At 45.7% G+C, this 19,588-nt stretch overlaps 1 protein-coding gene across 2 annotated transcripts in view; it reads right to left on the bottom strand.

Annotated features, from left to right (window-relative positions):
- Window positions 1-19,347, bottom strand: part of LOC120838272 (acetyl-CoA acetyltransferase A, mitochondrial) — a 39,750-nt gene extending 20,403 nt beyond the window's left edge. The window contains exons 1-5 of one of the 2 annotated variants that reach the window (XM_040208116.2): window positions 19,254-19,347; window positions 12,148-12,210; window positions 11,070-11,187; window positions 8,869-8,964; window positions 8,040-8,140 (exon numbers count right to left, since the gene is read on the bottom strand). In XM_040208116.2, the coding sequence (XP_040064050.1) occupies window positions 8,040-8,140; window positions 8,869-8,964; window positions 11,070-11,187; window positions 12,148-12,210; window positions 19,254-19,289 (414 nt within the window). In that variant the 5' untranslated portion in view covers window positions 19,290-19,347. The other variant, XM_042291956.1, reaches the window with a different exon arrangement.
- Window positions 19,348-19,588: the final 241 nt, after the last annotated feature.

The following is a 19,588-nucleotide window of genomic DNA, read 5'->3' as shown; positions in this document are numbered from 1 at the left end:
TAATCGTCACTAAAACAGGTTCGTGAAAGAACCACAATAATCATGTTCTTGGGTGGTGCCAGCTGAACAGTAATAAACACAGAAAATTTACAACCACTGGACTATCAACTATTAAAGCCTTCTTTCTTTGCTACTCTCAATATTTACAACCTGGATTGAAGCCCTCTTCTTCCTTATTTACAGACTGGATTAAAGCCTTCTTCCATACCTATTTACAAACATGGAGTTGCTTCGCGTCCTTCAGGAGAAAGTTGTTCTTGCACCTGCAGCGCCAGGGAAGGCGCACTGAAACATTGATCTTTTTCATCGATGGCCAATGCTTCAAGGATTTCATGCGCAAGTTATTCTTTGTTTTTTTCCTAGAACCTTGATGTTTTTCAGACTTGCACCGCACCGGAATTCTCGACACTGGAGTGGTAGATGTCCCCCTGCTGGTATGTTCCTTAACAAAGCAGCATGTTCCCTTGTCCGGTCGTTGATGCAACGATCAATTTAGTATTCAGCTGGCACCACCCAAGTACATGGTTCAACTAGCTCAGCTCCAACAAGTAGAACTATAATCATATAATCACCTTTTAAAATCTCCAACAATATTTTCTAAATTGCGCGTTTTCTCATTTAGAGACATTGGACTGACAGAAAAGAAGATAAACAAGAAATCTAGAGAACTTCCTTATTGCAGTTCTATGCTTTGCAGATTTGTATGGTATTCATTACTATGCTGCAATTACAGAAAAATGAAATGTGCTTAATCTTACTGCAGGTATGGCCCAGCGATTCTTCTAATCTGCCAAATTTGAAACCCCAGCAAATTTTTTTTTTTTTTTTGTGGGAGTTTGGCAGTTTAAGGGAGGGAAGGAGGGAGGGAGGGAGGGAGGGAGGGGGGGGGGGGGGCATGGCCTTAAAATAACAAATATTTTAAAAAGTCATGTTTTTGAAAATTATTTTTACCAGCTTGTATAACTCCTGAAGAATGCTGCCAAAAATATTTATTCCTGGAGATAAAGTATTGACTCAGAAACAAACAATTTTTTGACCTACCGGCGGGCAAGTATGCTTCGTACAAACGCCTGTGGTCACACTGAGTTGCTATTCTCAAAGCGCGCTCGCTCCGCAATTACTAGGCCTAGCACAGACAGACATCCCTCATTGAAAAGAGTGCTTAATCTATCTTTCGGTATAGAGCTCCTTGCGAAACATTGTGCGCAGCAAACGTAAAACCCCATAGAAAACAATACTGTCTGCTCTCTTATTGGCCACACTGCTGAAGAAGGAACTCTGATTCGCTCAAACCTGGCGCGACTCCACACTCCATGCAGCGTGGAGTGTATGCCAGTCTCCTGCATTCATTCCCCACCAACGAGTATCAATTCATCAGTGTGTCGAACCGAAAAAAATATGGGTTCGGTTACGGTTCAGGTTCAGGTAAATTTATTTTGTTCCGGTTCGGTTCCGGTTCGATTAATTCGATCCGCTAACCGGTTCGGGGCGCTGAACCGGTTCGCGAACCGGTTCGGAAATTATAAATGACAAATTGCAACATCAAAATAAATTACAAATAAAACATCTGAAATCAGCACATACGAAACGGGATACATCGCAGTGTAAGGCTCAGGGATTTCTACCAGGAATGCTTTCTTTATGTGCACTCAAAGGTTACCTCACCGACGTTTACGCATTCGGACTTCATCTAATTGGGTCCGACGCAGTAGCTGTAAAATTTGCGACTTCCTTACAAACCCACTTACAAGTAGAACTCGCTAACTATCCCGCCACCTCGGCGTGTAAGCAATTGAAGGAACAGTGGGGAGAGAATACAGCTTTCTTTATTTGAACTAGCCTTCGGTAACTCAAATTAGACCCTTAAAGAAGTTTTCATTAAACAAGATACGGAATATGAAAAACACTTCACCGAACGCAACGCCAGAAGGACGAAATAGGGTAAATATTAAAATAGAAGAGTTCGCTGTCTCACAAATATGTTAGCTTCTAAGTGCCTATAAGAAACCGGAGGCATTATTATCAAACTCCACAGCCTTTTCTTTTCTCATTCCGATGGAAGCAAGCTTCAAGAACTCGCGCGTTCTAGAAACGTGTTATGAAATGAGCACACAGCAGCATTTAGGATTTACGAGATTGTAGGAAAATGAAATCCTGTGACGCGATTTTTTTTTTTGCACAGCCTTCCAATTTTTTTCCGTGCAAGCCGCGACCAGCGCGATACTGGTTCTTATGTCAAGATTCATGGATGCAGCGATTGTCAAGATTCATGGATGCAGCGTTTATATTCCTAAGACTAAGTGGAGAAGAAAAATATGTAAGCAAGGTGTGTGTCAGTTGACAATACTTAAAAACAAATGGCATTGATAGCACATTCATTGTCAACAGCGCGTGGCCGAACCGTTTTGACATGAGCCGGTAACCGTTATTTTTTTTTCCGGTTCAGTTCCGGTTCGGGTTCATTGCGATAACAATACAACGGTTCGGGTTCAGTTCCGTAAAAAATACCGGTTCGGTTCCGGTTTTCGGTTCGGTTCCGGTTCGACACCCTGCAATTCATATAGCTTGTTCCAATAGGATGGACTCCTGGTGCCACTTGAACCGAAGCAAGGCCCCCGAGGAAGCGCAAGAATCACCAGCATCTCGGCCACATAAGACAGCCTTCTCCATGGAGATAGCAAAGGAGCTAGTGCCCTTATACAACCGCCTGTGACGGAGGGATTTGCTTGAAAGATGCTCCCAGATGAAAACCTGGAACTTAACCGATTCTTTGAACGCCTAGATTTGAAAGAAATGACCAAAGGTCGCTTCTCTAGCAGGGTGTCTAGGAAATTATTACTTTGAAATTCCCCGACTTCCCATGTTTTCCCTGGCAAATTCAGGTGAATTTTCCTGACCACTGTAGAGGTGATTACGAATATAAGACCATTACAACACAAGGCACTGAGCATTGAGCACTGTGAAGATCATTTTGCACGGGCTTAAAGGGGTACGGAAACGAAATTTTAGCGCCGATCTTTCTGCATAAATATGGGCTAGGGACAGGCACCACCTCGGGAATATCAATATCGCGCTGTAAAACACAGGAGAACTAATTTTAAACCTAATTAAACAATTTCAAATTCACATCTGGTGGATGGTGGGAAGTTTTCGTGACATCACTTGTGGCATAGGAGCAGCGCCGTTCTGCGGCAATACGGCGTGCCGGCAGAATTAGCCTAGGCCTGAACGCGTTTGTAAAGCCTTGACGGAGAAAGCCAAAGTGTAGTTGGCCACAGTGAGCTCGTTCTCGTTGCAGCTCTTTGCCCGACACGACCCGAGCATGCTTCTGGCACGGCCGGTATAACTTGCTGTGAGTTGCGAGCTGTGAGCCGACGTTAAAAAAGATAGGTTGATCAACGAGAGTGTCAGCAAGAACTGTTTACACTCGGAGCGGACACGCGCGTTTGATCGAAGTGCTGGATTCGCTCTGTTAGTACGTGTTTCGGTAAGCGCTTCTGGACCGATCTTTTACGATGGCAACTCGATAGTGACATGACACTCGGCAAAGAAAGGTTGGACAGACATCGCGTAGCTCCCACGAACTGCTATAGCTCAACAGTGACGTAGCGTCGTGTCAGAATAAAAATGGCACACTAATAACAAAGTGTATGTACCGTGTTTCGAAGGTAATCAGTATGGCGTTTATTTGAGCTCTATATCACACAAAACAAGGAGATAAAATCAATGAGAGTCCCTTTTCGACGACAGCGTTCGTCACCGCTGTCTCGGGAAACAAGGAGATGGAGATGACAAGGGGAAAAGAATGACCTCTGAAATTTAGTTCAGGGATCAAACTATTCATCCGGGAAGGGTCCACAAGGGTCACGCGGGCATATTCCATTCAGCTGGCCAGCCGGTCATGGGCAGACGGTCTTGGCCAAGGACCGCCGGAGCAACGGTGCGCCGAGTCGGTGTTGCTGCTAGGCCTACTATATTCTGCCGAGCTCGCCTGGTCGGTAGAATCGTGGCCGTTGGAGCTCTTCTCGGGTGTTTGTGGATCCTGCGTTCTTGATCGTCGTGGTCTGTTTCAAGTACGCCTTCCTTTTTTCTTGCTGGTTGAAGTCGGGACGCACGAGAAGAGCACGTAGAAAAATAAATGTCCATTGGTCGTCGCTACCAAGTAACAGCGACGCTGTTGGCCATGTTGATTCGATCGTAAAAAGTGCGTAAGACAGCTGCGGAGCTGTCGTAGGATTCTGTCGTAACCTGCACAAAAGTTACGACAATTTCGTTTAGAGAATACGGGTTCTTCTCATATTTGTCGTACCCACTTTTTTCGTCGTAAGTTCGCTTTGAGAATCCGGCCACAGAGCTGGTTTTGTCAGTGGTGCCGTGGTTGCCGACTTGCCGTGGTGCAGCGTGCGTGCAGCCCTTGCATATCTCAAACGGCCACGTTGTCACACCATATCACAGGTCGTAAATCGTCGACGCGCCACCAAGTGGCAACGCTCGTAACCACAACAGCCACGCCGTACCCTTTCCCGTCTGGCACAAGTGACGTCACGAATGCGCCCAATATCCCAAGACGTATCGCGCTCTCCGATGGCAGATTTTTGAGCACGCGACCAATCGGGGCCCCTCAGGGTGAAAAATATAGCCATCCGTTCAAAATACAAACGCGCGATTATGATTTACGGATATCATTGATCATATTAAACCTATTTCTGACCATAATAGGTGTATTTAAAGTTTCGCTTCAGTATCCCTTTAATGCAACTTTCATATTCCAAAATATTCGGGTTCGTCCAGTCTGGATCGAACGAGCCCTTTCTTGCCGGCGACATCGTCAGTGGGGAGGCCACTTCCAGAAACACGATGAAAACTTGACGCTCAACCACACACGCCTTGGCGGCCACACACAGCATGGCCGCCAAATGGACAATTTCAGATACTTTCGGCTTGGATTGGATAGGGGTCTGCGGCTTTCCCATTTATTACTAAATTTAGTAACTAACTAAATTTAGCCTAGTGTTGCACCCTCAATTCCATCCAATCCAAGGCTTAACTGGGTTTGTCGGCTGTTCCCTTTGCATCAAGTAGCACACTCTACATCGGGTGAGCAGAGCCTGGGCTCTGCTCCAAGCAGAATTTATTGCCCATTTTTCTGCACCCAAGTCCTCAAGTCTTTGCTCAGGGCTTTCGATGGCGTTTCCAGCTAGTTTTCTTTGACTGGGCTCGCCTTTTGACAATACCCCTGACAATTCCCAGATTTTTCCCGGTAATTAAAATTTCCCTGACAATTCCCGGTTTTCCCGGTCGCTGGACACCCTGTCCAAGTACTGCAGAGTGTGCTGTGGCTCTTGCAGTCTTCAACCTGGGTCCTCGAGGCTGTGAGAAAGTTTTTGTGCAGATAGGCATTGAGCGAGGGAGCCACCAGACATCGGAGGCCGTGAAGGTCACTCGGACGAAGGTTGCAAAGGCCCAAGGTGAAAGCACTCGAGTCCTCTGAAGCATAGCGCAAGAAACAAAAGATGGAAGCTGTGGCCAAAGCACAGAAGGACAATGCAAAGTACAGACTGACCGACGCAAATAATCCCAGGAGAAGGGGAACAAGAGGGACAAAGGACAAACACAAATCCAAACACAGCTAGGTGATTGGTGTGCGACCGACGTACGCTCGTGCAGCATTTTACATCAAGTGGCAAGTGCCATCTAAAATGGAACACAATATGGATTTTCAAACGCGTTTTCCTCAGCTTCATGTTTTGACCATTTTTTTTCATTGCTCAAAAACTATCGTTCGATGACTGAACTACCTTCCTAACTGCTGCGCAGTTTTTCTGGAGTGAAATTTACTGGAGAACTTGACTACATACCTATTTCTTCAAGATTGTTATGTCTTTAGCTAGAAAATGTTGACTTTTTTAACAGTAAAAAAATGAATGAAATTAATCCCTTTTTCGAAGTTTACTTTAACGCTAAATACGGCATTTAAAATTATTTGAAACCTACTACTGATTAATCTAATCACTTGTCCTTATATCCAAGGAAACAAATTGTGACATTTTGGTATTGTTTTGTAACAATAGTTTTTTTCCCTCGGCACTACTAGTTGTATATTTTTGACAATATGAGGCTGTAAATTGGCACGAAATTGACCTTTTCATCTGAAAGTTAGTGTAGCCTCCCAAGTTTGCATGCCTAGTATATCCTGCCAATTTCATTGAAATAGCACCAGCACTTAAAAAGTACACCCTCCAAGGTGGTGACTGCACTTAAAGGGCAACTTCGCTTGATTTTTAGTATTGAAAAAACAATGCAGTCCTCTTCAGTATCACCTAGGAAGACCACACGTGAAATGTTACGACGCAGTTCTGTCTAAATGTTTCTTAAACGGTCCGGCAAACTTTGCAACTCGCCAAGTTGCCAAAATCGGCTGACTTGAGCGAACAAATTCAGGCGCAACCAACAGCGCAGTCAAGGCTACGGCATGGGCGGAGCCAACATCGAGCTAAACGTCATTATCATGGCCCCCTTTTGCTTGTTTTCACTTCTCCGGGCGAGTGTAGCACATGACGTCAGCAACGTTGCCTCTTGGCGCTCAGCGGTGTCCACGTGGTTGGTGTAACGCGCCTGCGCAGCGCGTTTCTTGGGAGCCGTCCAGCCGCCCGCCGTGGTCCCGCCGTTACCACCGTCTTCCGCGTCACAACCGCCGTTGTCGTCTCACCGATTGTGATTATTGGCTCGTCCACACTACGAAACCCACGTGCGCAGACTTATGCCGCAGTTGTGCAGACGTCGTCAAATGCCGTAGACACCAAAACGTGGCGAAGAGTGCGGTGCAGACGACACTCGCACCTGCCACACGCCAGCCCCAATCCCGCCCGTCGTTGGGCCGAGGATCACGTGACATCTCGTACCACGTGATAGCCATGTACTTGGTGACCCGAGGCCAATGTTGCCGGGCAAAGCCGAAGTTTCGGTTTCGATTTCCGCTCGTGTTTAAAATTAGATTTAAAAATATATATCCCATTTTTCGCAAAGCAGACGACGTAGTGTGTTTTACTAGGGCTTTTTAATTCGAAATCAATCATTATCCCGAAATCTTCGGAATTGAGCGGAGTTGCGCTTTAAAGGAGTCCCCATCACACACTCCACTAGATGGATGGAGTGCATGATGTGTCCGCACGTTCAACTCTAGAGATATTTCACCAGAAAAAGAGTATAGGCAATCTTTCAGGAGTGGGCACTAGTTCGAGATATCACGTAGTCAGTGAGAGGCTGGAAATAATAAGGCAACTTTTTACAAATGCCGCACTTCTAGTGAGGGTTGACTAGTCTACAGCACTGCTCCTTTTGCGTGCAAAACTAAAGCTCACATTATGCTAAGGCACCAGAGAAGAGAGCAAGCCTATATCAGGGGTAAGACCAAAGGAAAGGCATTCGCAAACAGTCTAATCCCACCACTGTCAATTATTTAGGGTTTGATAAATAGACCCTTTCCGGAATTCAGTCAGGCCACTTTGATCACTATCATCATCATCATCTGAAAACGGCATATGTGCTATACTAATGGCGGCCTTCTGTTTACTGATGAAGGAAGAAGTTGGAAGATGCTCCTAAGGAGATGATTCGAGGCCTACATTCTAGATGTTAGCGCGGCGTGAAGCAGGAATTGGACGCAAGAGCTGCATAAGCGTTCATTTCTAACTTGGTCGCATCAATGTGTTAGTAGCCCACACTCGGCTTCAAAGCCCCTTGATGTATAGAACTCTATCAAGACGTCTGTGTGGGTTGGCGCTTCGTTCCGATTGCCTGCATTTGTTTCGCCATCGACACTAAGAGATTGAAAAATAATTGTAGTGAAGTGCACATTCTCGTTTACCGTTGACCTTTAAGTGACGGTGCCCCATTAAATACTGCACACCACAGGTTCATCGCCGCCATTAGTATAGTAAAACAAAAACTGCCATTTGAGTCACCAGATGGCACTGAATTCCGGAAAGGGTCTATTGAGAACTTGAAATGAAAAATGCCGACGGCAAAGGAGTGGCTACCTGAGCTCCGCACATGAGGCTCTGCGCTGCCAGCATGATGGCCTTCATTCCAGAGGCACACACCTTGTTGATGGTCGTGCATGGCGTCGACTGCGACACGCCTGCAGGGAACAGATAATCCATTACCATTACTTGGGCATTAGAACACTTCTTCACAGCACCTATGAACATAAGGTAACGTCATTAGGGCCTCTAGTTCCCAGATGTGCGACCCATCAATCGGCGATTAACCAACAGGTAATCATGTTGGCCGAGCCGAAATACCGCACAAGCCCGACAGAATAAAACATTTGGTCGGCCGTGATCGAGCAATAAAAGCTTGTACCAGTGCCAGAGACTGTTTGCCCCAGTCGAATAGACTTGTGCGGAAAACAAAGACCAAGGCCAATACCAAAATGCCTCACACCAGCCTTCTCCTCCCTACTCGACAACTCTCAATTATTGGCTACAATGTTGCATGTCTCAGCAAAAACTACGCTGTACCGTTAGATTTCCACTTGCACACTTTAAACAGACAGCTCGCTATTACAGCTTACTTTCGCAATTATTTTGTCGGTCCCATCGGTGTCCTCAAAACGCGACTGCGAATATAGGAGAATTCTTGTGAACATTTCTACATTTTTATAAAAATTGCCACGAAGTGCAGACACACCTTGTAGAAATTACGTACGTGGGACACTAGGTTTCTAGCCGCAGAACCCAGCAGCCGTCGGATCGCCAATCACAGGGAAGACTGAGCGTGTCACAAGGAATGACGCACCAGTGGCACGTATCTTACGTGGACGGCGCAAACCGGCCGTCGAGGACACAGATATTGGCGAGAACTTACCTGCCCCGAGGGCAGCCTGCCTCGCAGGTGCCTGGCCTCCGGCAGCAGAGATGACGTTGCCCATGAACACCTCCTGGACATCGTCGGCTGAGATCCCTGTTCGAGAGGCAGACGTGCAACAGTGAGATCGCCATCGGTCGACACTTATGGCGCCCCAAACGAGCGTCCGACCGACACGTCTAGAGCCTTATTCTGGCCACGCGTCAAAAATAGTCTCCAAGTGGCAACAAACGACGTCGCAAATGCCGGGGTGCCACGCCGTTGGATGTCAAGATATTGGCGGTCGGTCGTAGACATGTTGGCAAAAAGCACGAGTGAATGCAAGTGACCCCGTCATCCCAGCGTCCCAACTCCTGGCTGCCGAAGCTTCCGTGGACTGTCCAGCTGGAGAGAGACCCGTAGTGGAACGGGCGCCTGCCACATCTGCCACCGCCGGGATCGCGGAAAGGCGACAGTATGACACTTACATCATCAGGCGGAAATCGAGGGACCACTTCTTTTGGACGCAATAAACGTACCAGTTGGGGATGCGTTCCAGGCATCATAGTTGGTCCTACGACTGTCTAATAGAGGTAAGAAGCTTCTGGGGACGACATGAGGTGGCTCTCCTTGTTTGATGGAATCTCTTTGTTTTGGTCATTGTCGAGGCCGAGTCCCTCCACACTTCTCGCTTTGCCTCTGGTGTCCTCGTGTCGCCTCCACAAGCTTCCCAACTCCGTGGACGGTTTTCATCCAAAAATGCTGCCCGTTGTTGTATTGTAGTCGGCGACAAGACAAGGACGGCGGGGGTCTCGGGCACACGTTTGCCGCCTTTCAACGTGCGTTGGTTGCATGTGCGCGCTCGAAGCCTTCTTCAAGTTTTGAGGCGTTATCAAAGGTAGGAAGCTCACGCTGGAGGCGGGACAACCGAAGTTCTTCCCTGCCGTTCTCGTCGCGTCATTATCTATAAAGGCCTTAGCAATGCCGCAACTTTCGTAGTTCTTCTAACGAATGAAAGATGGCTCAATACTGCTCGTAACAGGAGTAAGCGGTCTTTTCGGCGCATTCTTCCCCCTTAAACCAGAATCTGTAGATAAACGTGACCCGCACTTGTCAACCCCATTCAATGAGCAGTCGTGCACGGCCAATGTTGGCTGGTTTTGTTGCTGAGAGTGTAATTTTGTTGTCTACCGGGACAAACAAAATGTGGAACCGAGCACACAATTTCCACTCCCTTCTAAAAAAAAAAAGAAGTTTGCATACGTTGTTGCGCTAAGCCAACTTCCTCGTAGAGCATCCAAGGTTAGGACATTCCTCAAACACCCTAGTCCACACAAATTCTGGGGCCTCTGCAGGAAATGGCCTTTGTGCGTTTATTCTTTAACGCGAGTGCCATATTTGAACTTCCTCAGTTTACACATTCTAGGCGGTAAAAGAAAATGTGCAAATAATAAACCCAAAAAGGGGAGGAAAAAAAAAAAAGAAAACAGGACAAAGGGGTGATGATTGTAGTGTCACCACGTCTCTGCTCCATCGCTATCTATCGAGAGAAGTGTTAACCGCAAGAATATACACTTTATACAAGCAGTCAGAACTAAGCCTGTAAAGTAAGGGTAGATCGACACCTGGCCTGATACCATCTGATTTGCATTTCAGCTTCAATTTAGATCTTTTTGCCACAATCAACCACAGGACTAACTCCCCTCTGCCGACAATTTGAAAACTTGACTAGAGAAGCCCCAACTACCTGTTACTGCTAGTAAAACAACAGGTCCATGACCAGTTTCCATTTGTGTTAGGCTTGCACAAACGAGACTCTATGTAAAATTATAGATGTTCTTTATGAATGTCACTCAGCTTCACCACCTTCAGCAGTTATCCTGACACCTTACAAGTTGCAATTATTCTTCCCAGGAATGGTACACGAAACGGCAAAGAGGAACATCGTATGCAGGGCATCAAAGCCCAACCTTTGAATATGTGCGATATATTGAGCCCGAGAAAACATCCGACTTTGCTACTGACCATTGCTGAGCAAGAAAAATAAATGCTCTAAAATTTTCAGCTACAACTTGGTAAGGATGCCAGATCAGATACTATCTAGCATAGGCACGCACACATTGTGTTTCGCCGCCCGAAGTATACATCATTTCCAGCATCCTTATTTGTCCCCATACTGCTGCCCACCGACTTGTGCCCAAACACAAGGAGCAATATCTTACCTGCCCTTTCGATGGCTCCCTTGATAGCAACAGAACCCAGCCGCGTGGCAGGAACAGCAGCCAAAGAACTCCTGAACGACCCAATAGGTGTCCTTGCAAACGAGGCAATTACAACCTCCTGGAAGAGCACGAAATAGAGCATAAAAAGTAGAGATGGACGATACTCTTGGCGAATTGGGGCAACAAATTTGGAGAGATTGAGGCAGCCCTTCTCATTTTAGTGAGATACTGCGTACAGCACACATTAAAATATAGGATTATTTTTTTAGCTCGTTGAAGACGAGTTTCCTTCAAAGAAGCTTTTTTTTCTCTCTTTTTTTTAACGGCACCTATTGCTTCGTCCAAGGAAGTCCCAAATTGAGTATCAGACACTGGATGGAGGAATGTTCAGCCAACACGGCTCAACAGCAATCACGCATGAGGCATAACGTTGTGTATACAATCAGTTCACCTATTTGCATCTTGAATACATAAAACAGAAAGCCTGATCATCTGGTTAGCCTTCGAATAGGGTTCTCCCACTCATTCTATCTTCTCCACACTTGAAAAAATTTTGGTATGTGCTGCCGGGCACATGCTAAGAAAGTTCTGTTCGCACTATCAGACTCATGGATGCTGAAAAACAACAAGTTACAGCCAAAACAAAAACAAAACGATAAATTGGTGAAATACAAACACTCCACAAAAAACCAAAGAAAATTATGGAGATTTATTAGGGTTTTTTAGTCATTCACCAAAAGCATTGTGGAAAAAACTTTGCCGTTCAACTAAAATGCAAAAGCTAAATAAAAAAAAAAAAAAAATCTTCATTAAGTTGTTTAATGTTCAGTCTTAGTAGGGTCACGTCAAACAATGCTGTACAGACCCTGTGGTACCTGAACCGGTTAATTTGCCAGAGATTAATTATCACCAGGTTGGATGCGCCAAATCCGGTGTACTCAACACTCTGACCTTGGACGCGCTTACGCACTGAACGAAAGGTCACAGCTCTCTAAGGGGCCCGAAGTTGCAGTGGGTAGTATTGCAGCACCATTCAAGGCACGACGCATTCAACTTTGCAAATATATTTATAACTTACATTCAGTGCACCAGCAGTGCCGTTGCCGTTGCTATACATTTTCCGTGATATCAACGTCGCAAGCTGCAAATAACAAAGAGTTAACACCCGCAAGTGCACGCAATTTGATTTACGCTAAGGGAAACGTCAAAGCGTAGCTAACGCCATATGTTGCACTACTAAACACCAAACTAAGCCGTCCCATTCGGCGGCAGCGAATACCCAGACAATCAGACTGATACTTACGAAATAACTTCAAACCACATGCTACCACGTGGAGGCCACAGCAGTGAAACATCACTGAGGTTAACGGAGCCCGTCAACCTCCTTGCAGACGCTTCTTATTAAAACACCATCGAAAGAAGGGAGTGCCTAACTGCGCAAACTGCATCAACATCTTGTTTCAAGGAGTTACAGTGCAACACGCGGAAACGAAGGTAAGCTTGTGTCCTTGCGTAGAAACGTGGTAGAAACACGACATGACAACGTTATGGTGTTCAGGCTGGATTGGATCGTCTGCGGCCCAGACTTGCAGGATGAATGAATGCATGGATGCATGCATGCCGGTTATACACATTGGATTGGGCGGTAGCTTGCGCCACCAAGGCAAATAATAATTTTTAGTTTTTGTTAAAATTATATTTAAGTCAATTTTATGAAATTTAATATCCGCCTGTTCCTCACGTTTCGCCACAATCCTCTAATAGTATAAAGTGAGCTGAATTTGGGTACGAGGCTGGATGAATAGATTTAACGTGACGGACGATATCGGCTTTCGTATAGGGCGGTAGCTTGCGCCACCTCTTTGTGAGCGTAATCCTTTTCTTCGTCTGGCCATGGTCTGACTAGTCTGGCCAACAAAGTACGAAAAACCAACTGAAAATCTAAGGAAATTCGGAACTTGCGAAAATTGCCCCGAACTTCTTTCAAGAAACGTAGGAAAGCGCTCATATCACAGGAATGCCCAAATAATTCGTAAAAAAAAAAAAATGAAAATATTAAAAACTTTTTTTGCAGTTAAAATGTGCGATTTTCGGAAAAGAAGCACGAAATTTTGAGCACGCGAAGATCGTTCCACGCTATTTCCGGCGTACGGGGGTATTTACCGCACGTAACTTGCACATATATCACTGCAATGATATTTGGTATTTCTATACAATTAATACACACACGTGGTTGAATAAAAAAAAAAAAAAAAAGAGCGCAACTATTTTTTTTTCCTCCGAATGTTGTGCAATTTTTGCACATGTCCCCAGCCTTGAATTTATACATGCCTTGCAAGTGACGTCACCCTAGGGAACATCTAGGGAAGGACGGGGCCCCGCACCATACTGGTGGTTGACTTCACATCGCGCGGATGCGCTTACCAAGGCGCAGGATGCTGCTAACGGCCCGGACATGCGTTAACATGCACCATATTTTCCACACAGGTACCGTGAACTTAGAAAAACGTGCTGAGCTTACGATGATGACGTTTATCCAGTACGTCGGCTCTGAAAAGCCCAAACGAGCGCATGGCTTAGACAGAGCCGTGTATTGGGAGAGTTTGGCCAACAGGCGGAGCAAAGGCCGCCGCCAGCGCCGAATATTCCCCCCGCGCTCGAATTGTTTGGCATTGGTGCGACTGCGCTACGAGCAGAAAGTTTCGAAATGCCGCCGGCGAAGTTTTGACGCAAAGGGATATGCCGTGTCGCCAAAAAAAGAAAAAAGCTTAATTGCGCGCTTCATAATTTGACGAGCGGCTCTAGGAGTCGCTTCTAGACAAATTGTTACGATTTTGCGAAATACTGGTAAACAACGCAATGTTACCGTCATAATCTTAACCCTGAGACAGGGATAAATCCTAACCGGCTCGCCTGCATACTTTCGCTCGTTGCAAAGGTTATCGTGTCGCGAAAGGCACAAACCGATGACCCGGCGGCTCGGCGAGCTTGCACATGGGGGCCGCCGATCGCCGTCGGGCCGGGCTCGCGGCGCGACACTCGCCCGGATTCGGCCGGGAGGCCTGAAGGTGCGCTCGAAGCGTGAAAACGGCGTTATGAAACGAAGGTCAAAGGCTATATACACCACGAACGAGCAAAAGCCGATGCAAAGGCGTGAGCGAACGTAAACAACGGTAGAAAAGTGCCGCCGTTCGCCGCTATGAAATGCGTCCCGCAAACTCGATAATCCGCGGCCGCATCTTTTTCCTGCCGCTCGTAGTTTCTCTAACTTGACGGCTACCCTGTCTCACGGGGCATGCCGACGAAATGATCGGGTGAGCATCGGGATACGGGGTGATTGCTACAGCCGAGCGCGGCGCAGTTTACCATTGCTCTCGCTGCGAAGGGCCGTCGAGTCAACCACCAGCATGGTAGATACCGGTGTTCCACGTCATAAGGTGACGTAGGTGCAAGGCATGTATATCTAGGGAGTATTTACTGGCGGCCATAGCTGTGGGCGCGGCTGCTGAGCGCGTGCTGACGGCGATCTTCCGCAGTTTTTCCGCAGTTTTTTTGCAACCCGTATTCCGCACCATCAAGATTGCCGGTCTTAGCAGGCTATTAATGCGAGCTCGTTCTGAGCATGCGATTTAAACGTCGCCCTCGAATATTCCGTCCAGGGAATATCCGCTATTTACTGGAGGGAATATTTGAGGGCGATGTTTAGAGCGCATGCTCAAAACGAGCTCGCATAGATTGGCTGCTAAGGCCGGCAAATTAATCTTGATGGTGCGGAAACGTTTGCCAGATCCTTGCATTTCTCGGCTATGAAAGATTTCGCCCGAAAGAGCAATACTCGGCCAGAGGAATCCTAAAAATTGCAGGAAAAAAATAGTTGGCCGACTTGGTACTTGACTCTTTCGAACTACCCCAAGTCAACGCTTCCAAAGGAATATAATTTCGCATTGTGAGTGCATACATTGCGGTGACATCTTACAATGACACACATAGGTGTGCCATTAATCCATACATACTTCCTTTTATCCTTTTCCGACATCGTCTTATCCTTTCTCTAAAAGAAAAAAAACAAACAAAAAAACTAACGATTGCTTGGCTCGTTTTGTGCCCTGCAGAGCACGCAAGTACACGAAAATAACCCCACGAAGAGAAGAATAAATCGAAGCCGCAACAAATGAAACCGTAATGCGGACAGGCTACGCTAGTTACGATCGCAACTGGAAACCTTTAAAACAAGCCAAGTATAAATACTTCGACCAAACTCTGTAAGTTCATAAAATCGGATCCCCCAAAATTTTGGAGGCACCTTACTCCGCGCCAGCACAGTTTGACCAAACTGTGTGTAGACGACAACCTGGTCGTCAACCCAGCAGAAGTTGCTTCCTGTTTAAATAATTATTTCAGCACAGCTCTCACTCACGATAACAGCATCCCAGCAGATGTATTGTCTCGGAGGCTGTGATATTTTCACGTTTACTCACATTAGACACTAAAAAGACGTGCGGCCAAGACGGCACTCCGAATGCGTATTGATTACGCTATGCTGAGTGGTGCTCCATGTTTCTGCTTGTATTCCCTGCCGATGACTCGCTCTTCGCGGCCAGCTTTAAGCCTATTCCCCCCCCCCTCCCTCCCTCCCTCCCCCTCCCCCCCCCCCCCCCCCCAGGAGCACATCGTATTCAAATACGTGGCCACCTTCCTTGAACGATCTAACTGTTTGACGCCCGCCCAGATAGCTTTCGATGTCGACTTTTAACAGTGACTCAGCTGATAAAAACATTGCATGACATGGCGGAAGTTCCAGATAGGCAAGGGAAAGTCGATGCAGTGTTTATGAACTATTCTAAAGCTTTCAACCGTGTGACGCACCCAGGGGTCTCCCCAGGAATTAAAATTAGGGGGGGGGGGGGGGGGGGGGGGGGTCTAAATTTTTATGGGAGGGGGGTGCATTTAGAAAGGTGGAGTTGTTGCGAATTAAGGGGGTGCCTTTAGAAAAACTAGGGAGGGGGGTGTACACCCCCTAGGGGTGTGTGTAAGGAAATCACTAAACAAACGCACCTCACATTTCTGCAAAAAAGAAAACAAAAAAACAGAATCATTTTAATAAACATTAACCTAACCAAGTGGTTCGAATGATGTCTTATAAATCGAAGTCAAAGTGTAATTGTAGGAGAAGTTGCCTCCGATAGCGTACCAGTTGCCTCTGGTGTTACCCAAGGATCTGTCATACTCCTGGGGCTCCTTCTATTTCCTATTTTTAGGAACGACCTGGGTAGGTAGTCATCTAAATGCGGAGGTAAGAATGTTCCCGGACGATTGCATCTTGTTTTCCGAAATAAAACAACCGTTAGACCAACTTGACCTCAATAAATTCTTGCAGGTTTTCTTGAGCTGGTGTTCTGCCTGGCAAATACCACTAAACCTAAGCGAATGTGTCAGTACGACACGTTTGCTTGAAAAAAAGTGTCCGTTTACTTTTTCCTAGAGTCATAGACCATAAACAATCCCTCTCTCCCAAGTGTGTCTAACTTTAAATACCCTGGCGTAACTCTTTTAGCAGACCTACGGTGGAACATTTATGAGGATACAATTGTATGCAAAGCCCAAGGTAACCACTGGTTCCTAAAACATCATCTAAACTTCTAAAGAATTGTACCAGCTCAACCAATTTGATTGCATACAAAACCTTGATTTGTCCAGTACTTGAGTATGCATCACTGTTTGGGACCCTCCTACTCAAGCAAATATGAACAAACTGGAAATGGTTCAACGAAAAGCACTACGCTTCATATATAATAAATATGTCACCCTTGATTTTTTGTCCTCTCTACGGACAAGCCAAGTTGAACACACTAAAGGAAAGGTGCCACCACACTTGAATAGTTTTCATGTTTTCGTTACTAAAAGCTTTTAATATTGACATATATAAATACTTGCAACTGAGATTGTCTCGCATAGTTAAAGGCACCCACAGTAGGTCATTGATGCCCTTCTTGAGTTGTACAGAGTGTTTCAACCAATCATTCTTCCCAACCTCCATTGAGAATTGGAACAAGCTTCCACCAGACATCACAGACTGTGACAGCATTGATAAGTATTTAAATTAGGGCTGGGCAATTGATCAATTAGCCTACCAATTAATCCATGAATGCTTTAATCGCAATTAAATTTTTTAACCGGTGAATCGGTAAAATTTTGACGAACCACCACGCAGACGTGGTTGAGTACACCTGTAAAAGGGCAAAGTTTAGGTCAAATTTTAGAATAACGTAAACTGTAGGGGCGACATATTTGTTACTCCAGATAAGTGCAGAAGGTTACACATGTGCCCGGCCACTTCAACATCGTTCGAGTGTCTGTTTAGCACAGCAGAGACTATTGTGAACAATGAAAGGAAGTCACTCTTTCCGGAGAATATCAACATCTTTGCCTCATGCAGCAAAAGTAATATTCTGTGAAAGGTCTATGATACTGTTCTTAACTACACAGAGAGATTAATTCATAATCAAAGCTGTATATTGCACCGTTTGTCACATATCCAGCAAAGAAAAAAAAGACTTTTGTGATATTTTGCACAGAAATAAACAAGACCGATTAAAGGGTGGCGATTAATCAGGTTAAAACTTTTAATCGACACCCAGCCTTAATTTAAACTGTTTACGAAATACTCCCATGTGCTTTGATGCAACCGTAATCGTATCAAGAAACATTTTAAATGCTTGTCTTGGAATGTCACCTTTTGAATTTTGTCGCAAAGCATATTTTATGTCTTTTACCAAGTCCTGTATAACCTACTTAAAAGTACTTTTTGTTTGCCTGTGTATTGATCTTATGTACCACCCGCACCTGCTATGGCTCTCAAACGTGAGCCAACAGTATGTCTGAATAAAAAAAAAAAAAGGTCATGTATGATGCCCAGGTCATTCTGAGATTTCTGCCGGCCATAAATTACAATGCCCTCCCTGTTTTATTTTGTTGTTTTTTGTTACGTTAAACACTAGTTAATTAAAGTTCTCAATGCAATACTTCCTTCACTCAATCATTCAGTAAATGAACGAGAATAAAAAATATATATTACGCGAGCAATGTGACCTGGAGTTTAACTTTCGAGAAACCACAAATTAGGTAATATGTTCGGACGGATTGTCCTCGCTCTGGTGGCCTCCACTGCCTATCGCGATTCAGTTAATCGGTCGTAAATAGATGTCGGCGATTACGAGTACGAGCTCGTCACACAAGAGAATGACTCTGCAGCGCGAGGATGTATCGCGACATATTTGAGATCGCCCTTGCCGCAAACTTTACTTCAGCGACGACCGACAAACATGCGAGTCACCGCCGTTTGTTCTTGGTTGTTGAGGTCAACGAACGGGAAGATGTGGGTCAAGCAAAACATCGCATGCAACAGCGTCCCAACACCGTCAGTTGTGCAGCAAGCTAAACGGGAAATAAGTTCGGTGTTTGCTATCCCGCGAACATCCGACCATTGGCCTGGTAACAAGAAAAAATAAAAAGCCAGAGAAAAGATAAAAGGGAAATTTGACGCTTTTGCTCCGGTAGTTGACCCTCGACGAACCAAAGATCTCGCCAAAAAAAAAAAAGTTCAAGGTCTGGAAAAACTTACATACCTGATCAAGTAGGCTGGAGCCTCTGCAGGAGCTAACTGACGGGGATAGCGGAGCACAAAACGCTGCCACGGGAAGCGGAGACCGCGGAGCAAAAGGCAACGAACGAGGAAGCACCCAAAAGTTTTAGGTACATATATACATAAGAAAATATAGACGGCCGAAACAATAAATTAGAAGTGCGCTAGAGGTTACGGTCACGAACCGGTTTCCTCGTTCTCGAATAGCACACACAGAGAACAAGAAGGACGTGCCGTTAGTTCGTCACGAGGATTGCGGTAAATATGCCATGGGGAGAGTCAAGCACGGAATGCGCCTGCCGCTGACGTATATGACGTTGTGGTTTGTGTGTTCGATTTCCTGCGCGGTTATGCATTGTTCGATCTCATTAACAGTCCGCGTTGAGTTTAAAAGACAAAGTTACAGGACGATCTAAGCAGCAGACGCACCGGTCCTGTGCCCGTCCGTGGTGGAGCCGGAGGTCCTACGATTTGGCGGATACGGTGACCGTTGCAGGTGGTTATTTGGAAGCAGCTTGTACCAGAATAGCTGTGCCCCTTACCTTCACGTTATGCCTCGCCGTAGCAACAAAAGCCATGATTCATTCGTAAGGGCAAAGCTAGCACCAGAGAAAAGTTATCTTGCAGACGGTCGAGGACTGAGGCGGCGCAAAAGACTTGATCGAGAGGCAGTCATTCTCGGTTTCAAAAGATGGCGCTGGTAGCCAGATTGTTAAAAAAAGACAGTTCATGCAGTTTGGTTGAACTAAACATAGAACTATTACTAAATAACCAACAAATTTGACTGTTGTAATATGTGATCCTGTCTATGTTAACTATAAACTGAAAATGACGCACAGTTATACATGGTTTTCGGGCCACTTTCGGCCGCCATGAC

Source organism: Ixodes scapularis, unplaced genomic scaffold (assembly GCF_016920785.2).
Source record: "Ixodes scapularis isolate PalLabHiFi unplaced genomic scaffold, ASM1692078v2 PGA_scaffold2__306_contigs__length_199485367, whole genome shotgun sequence".
In the NCBI taxonomy this organism is placed as follows: domain Eukaryota; kingdom Metazoa; phylum Arthropoda; class Arachnida; order Ixodida; family Ixodidae; genus Ixodes; species Ixodes scapularis.
The sequence above is the reverse complement of the archived record's forward strand: the minus strand, read 5'-3'. Positions and strand labels throughout refer to the sequence as shown.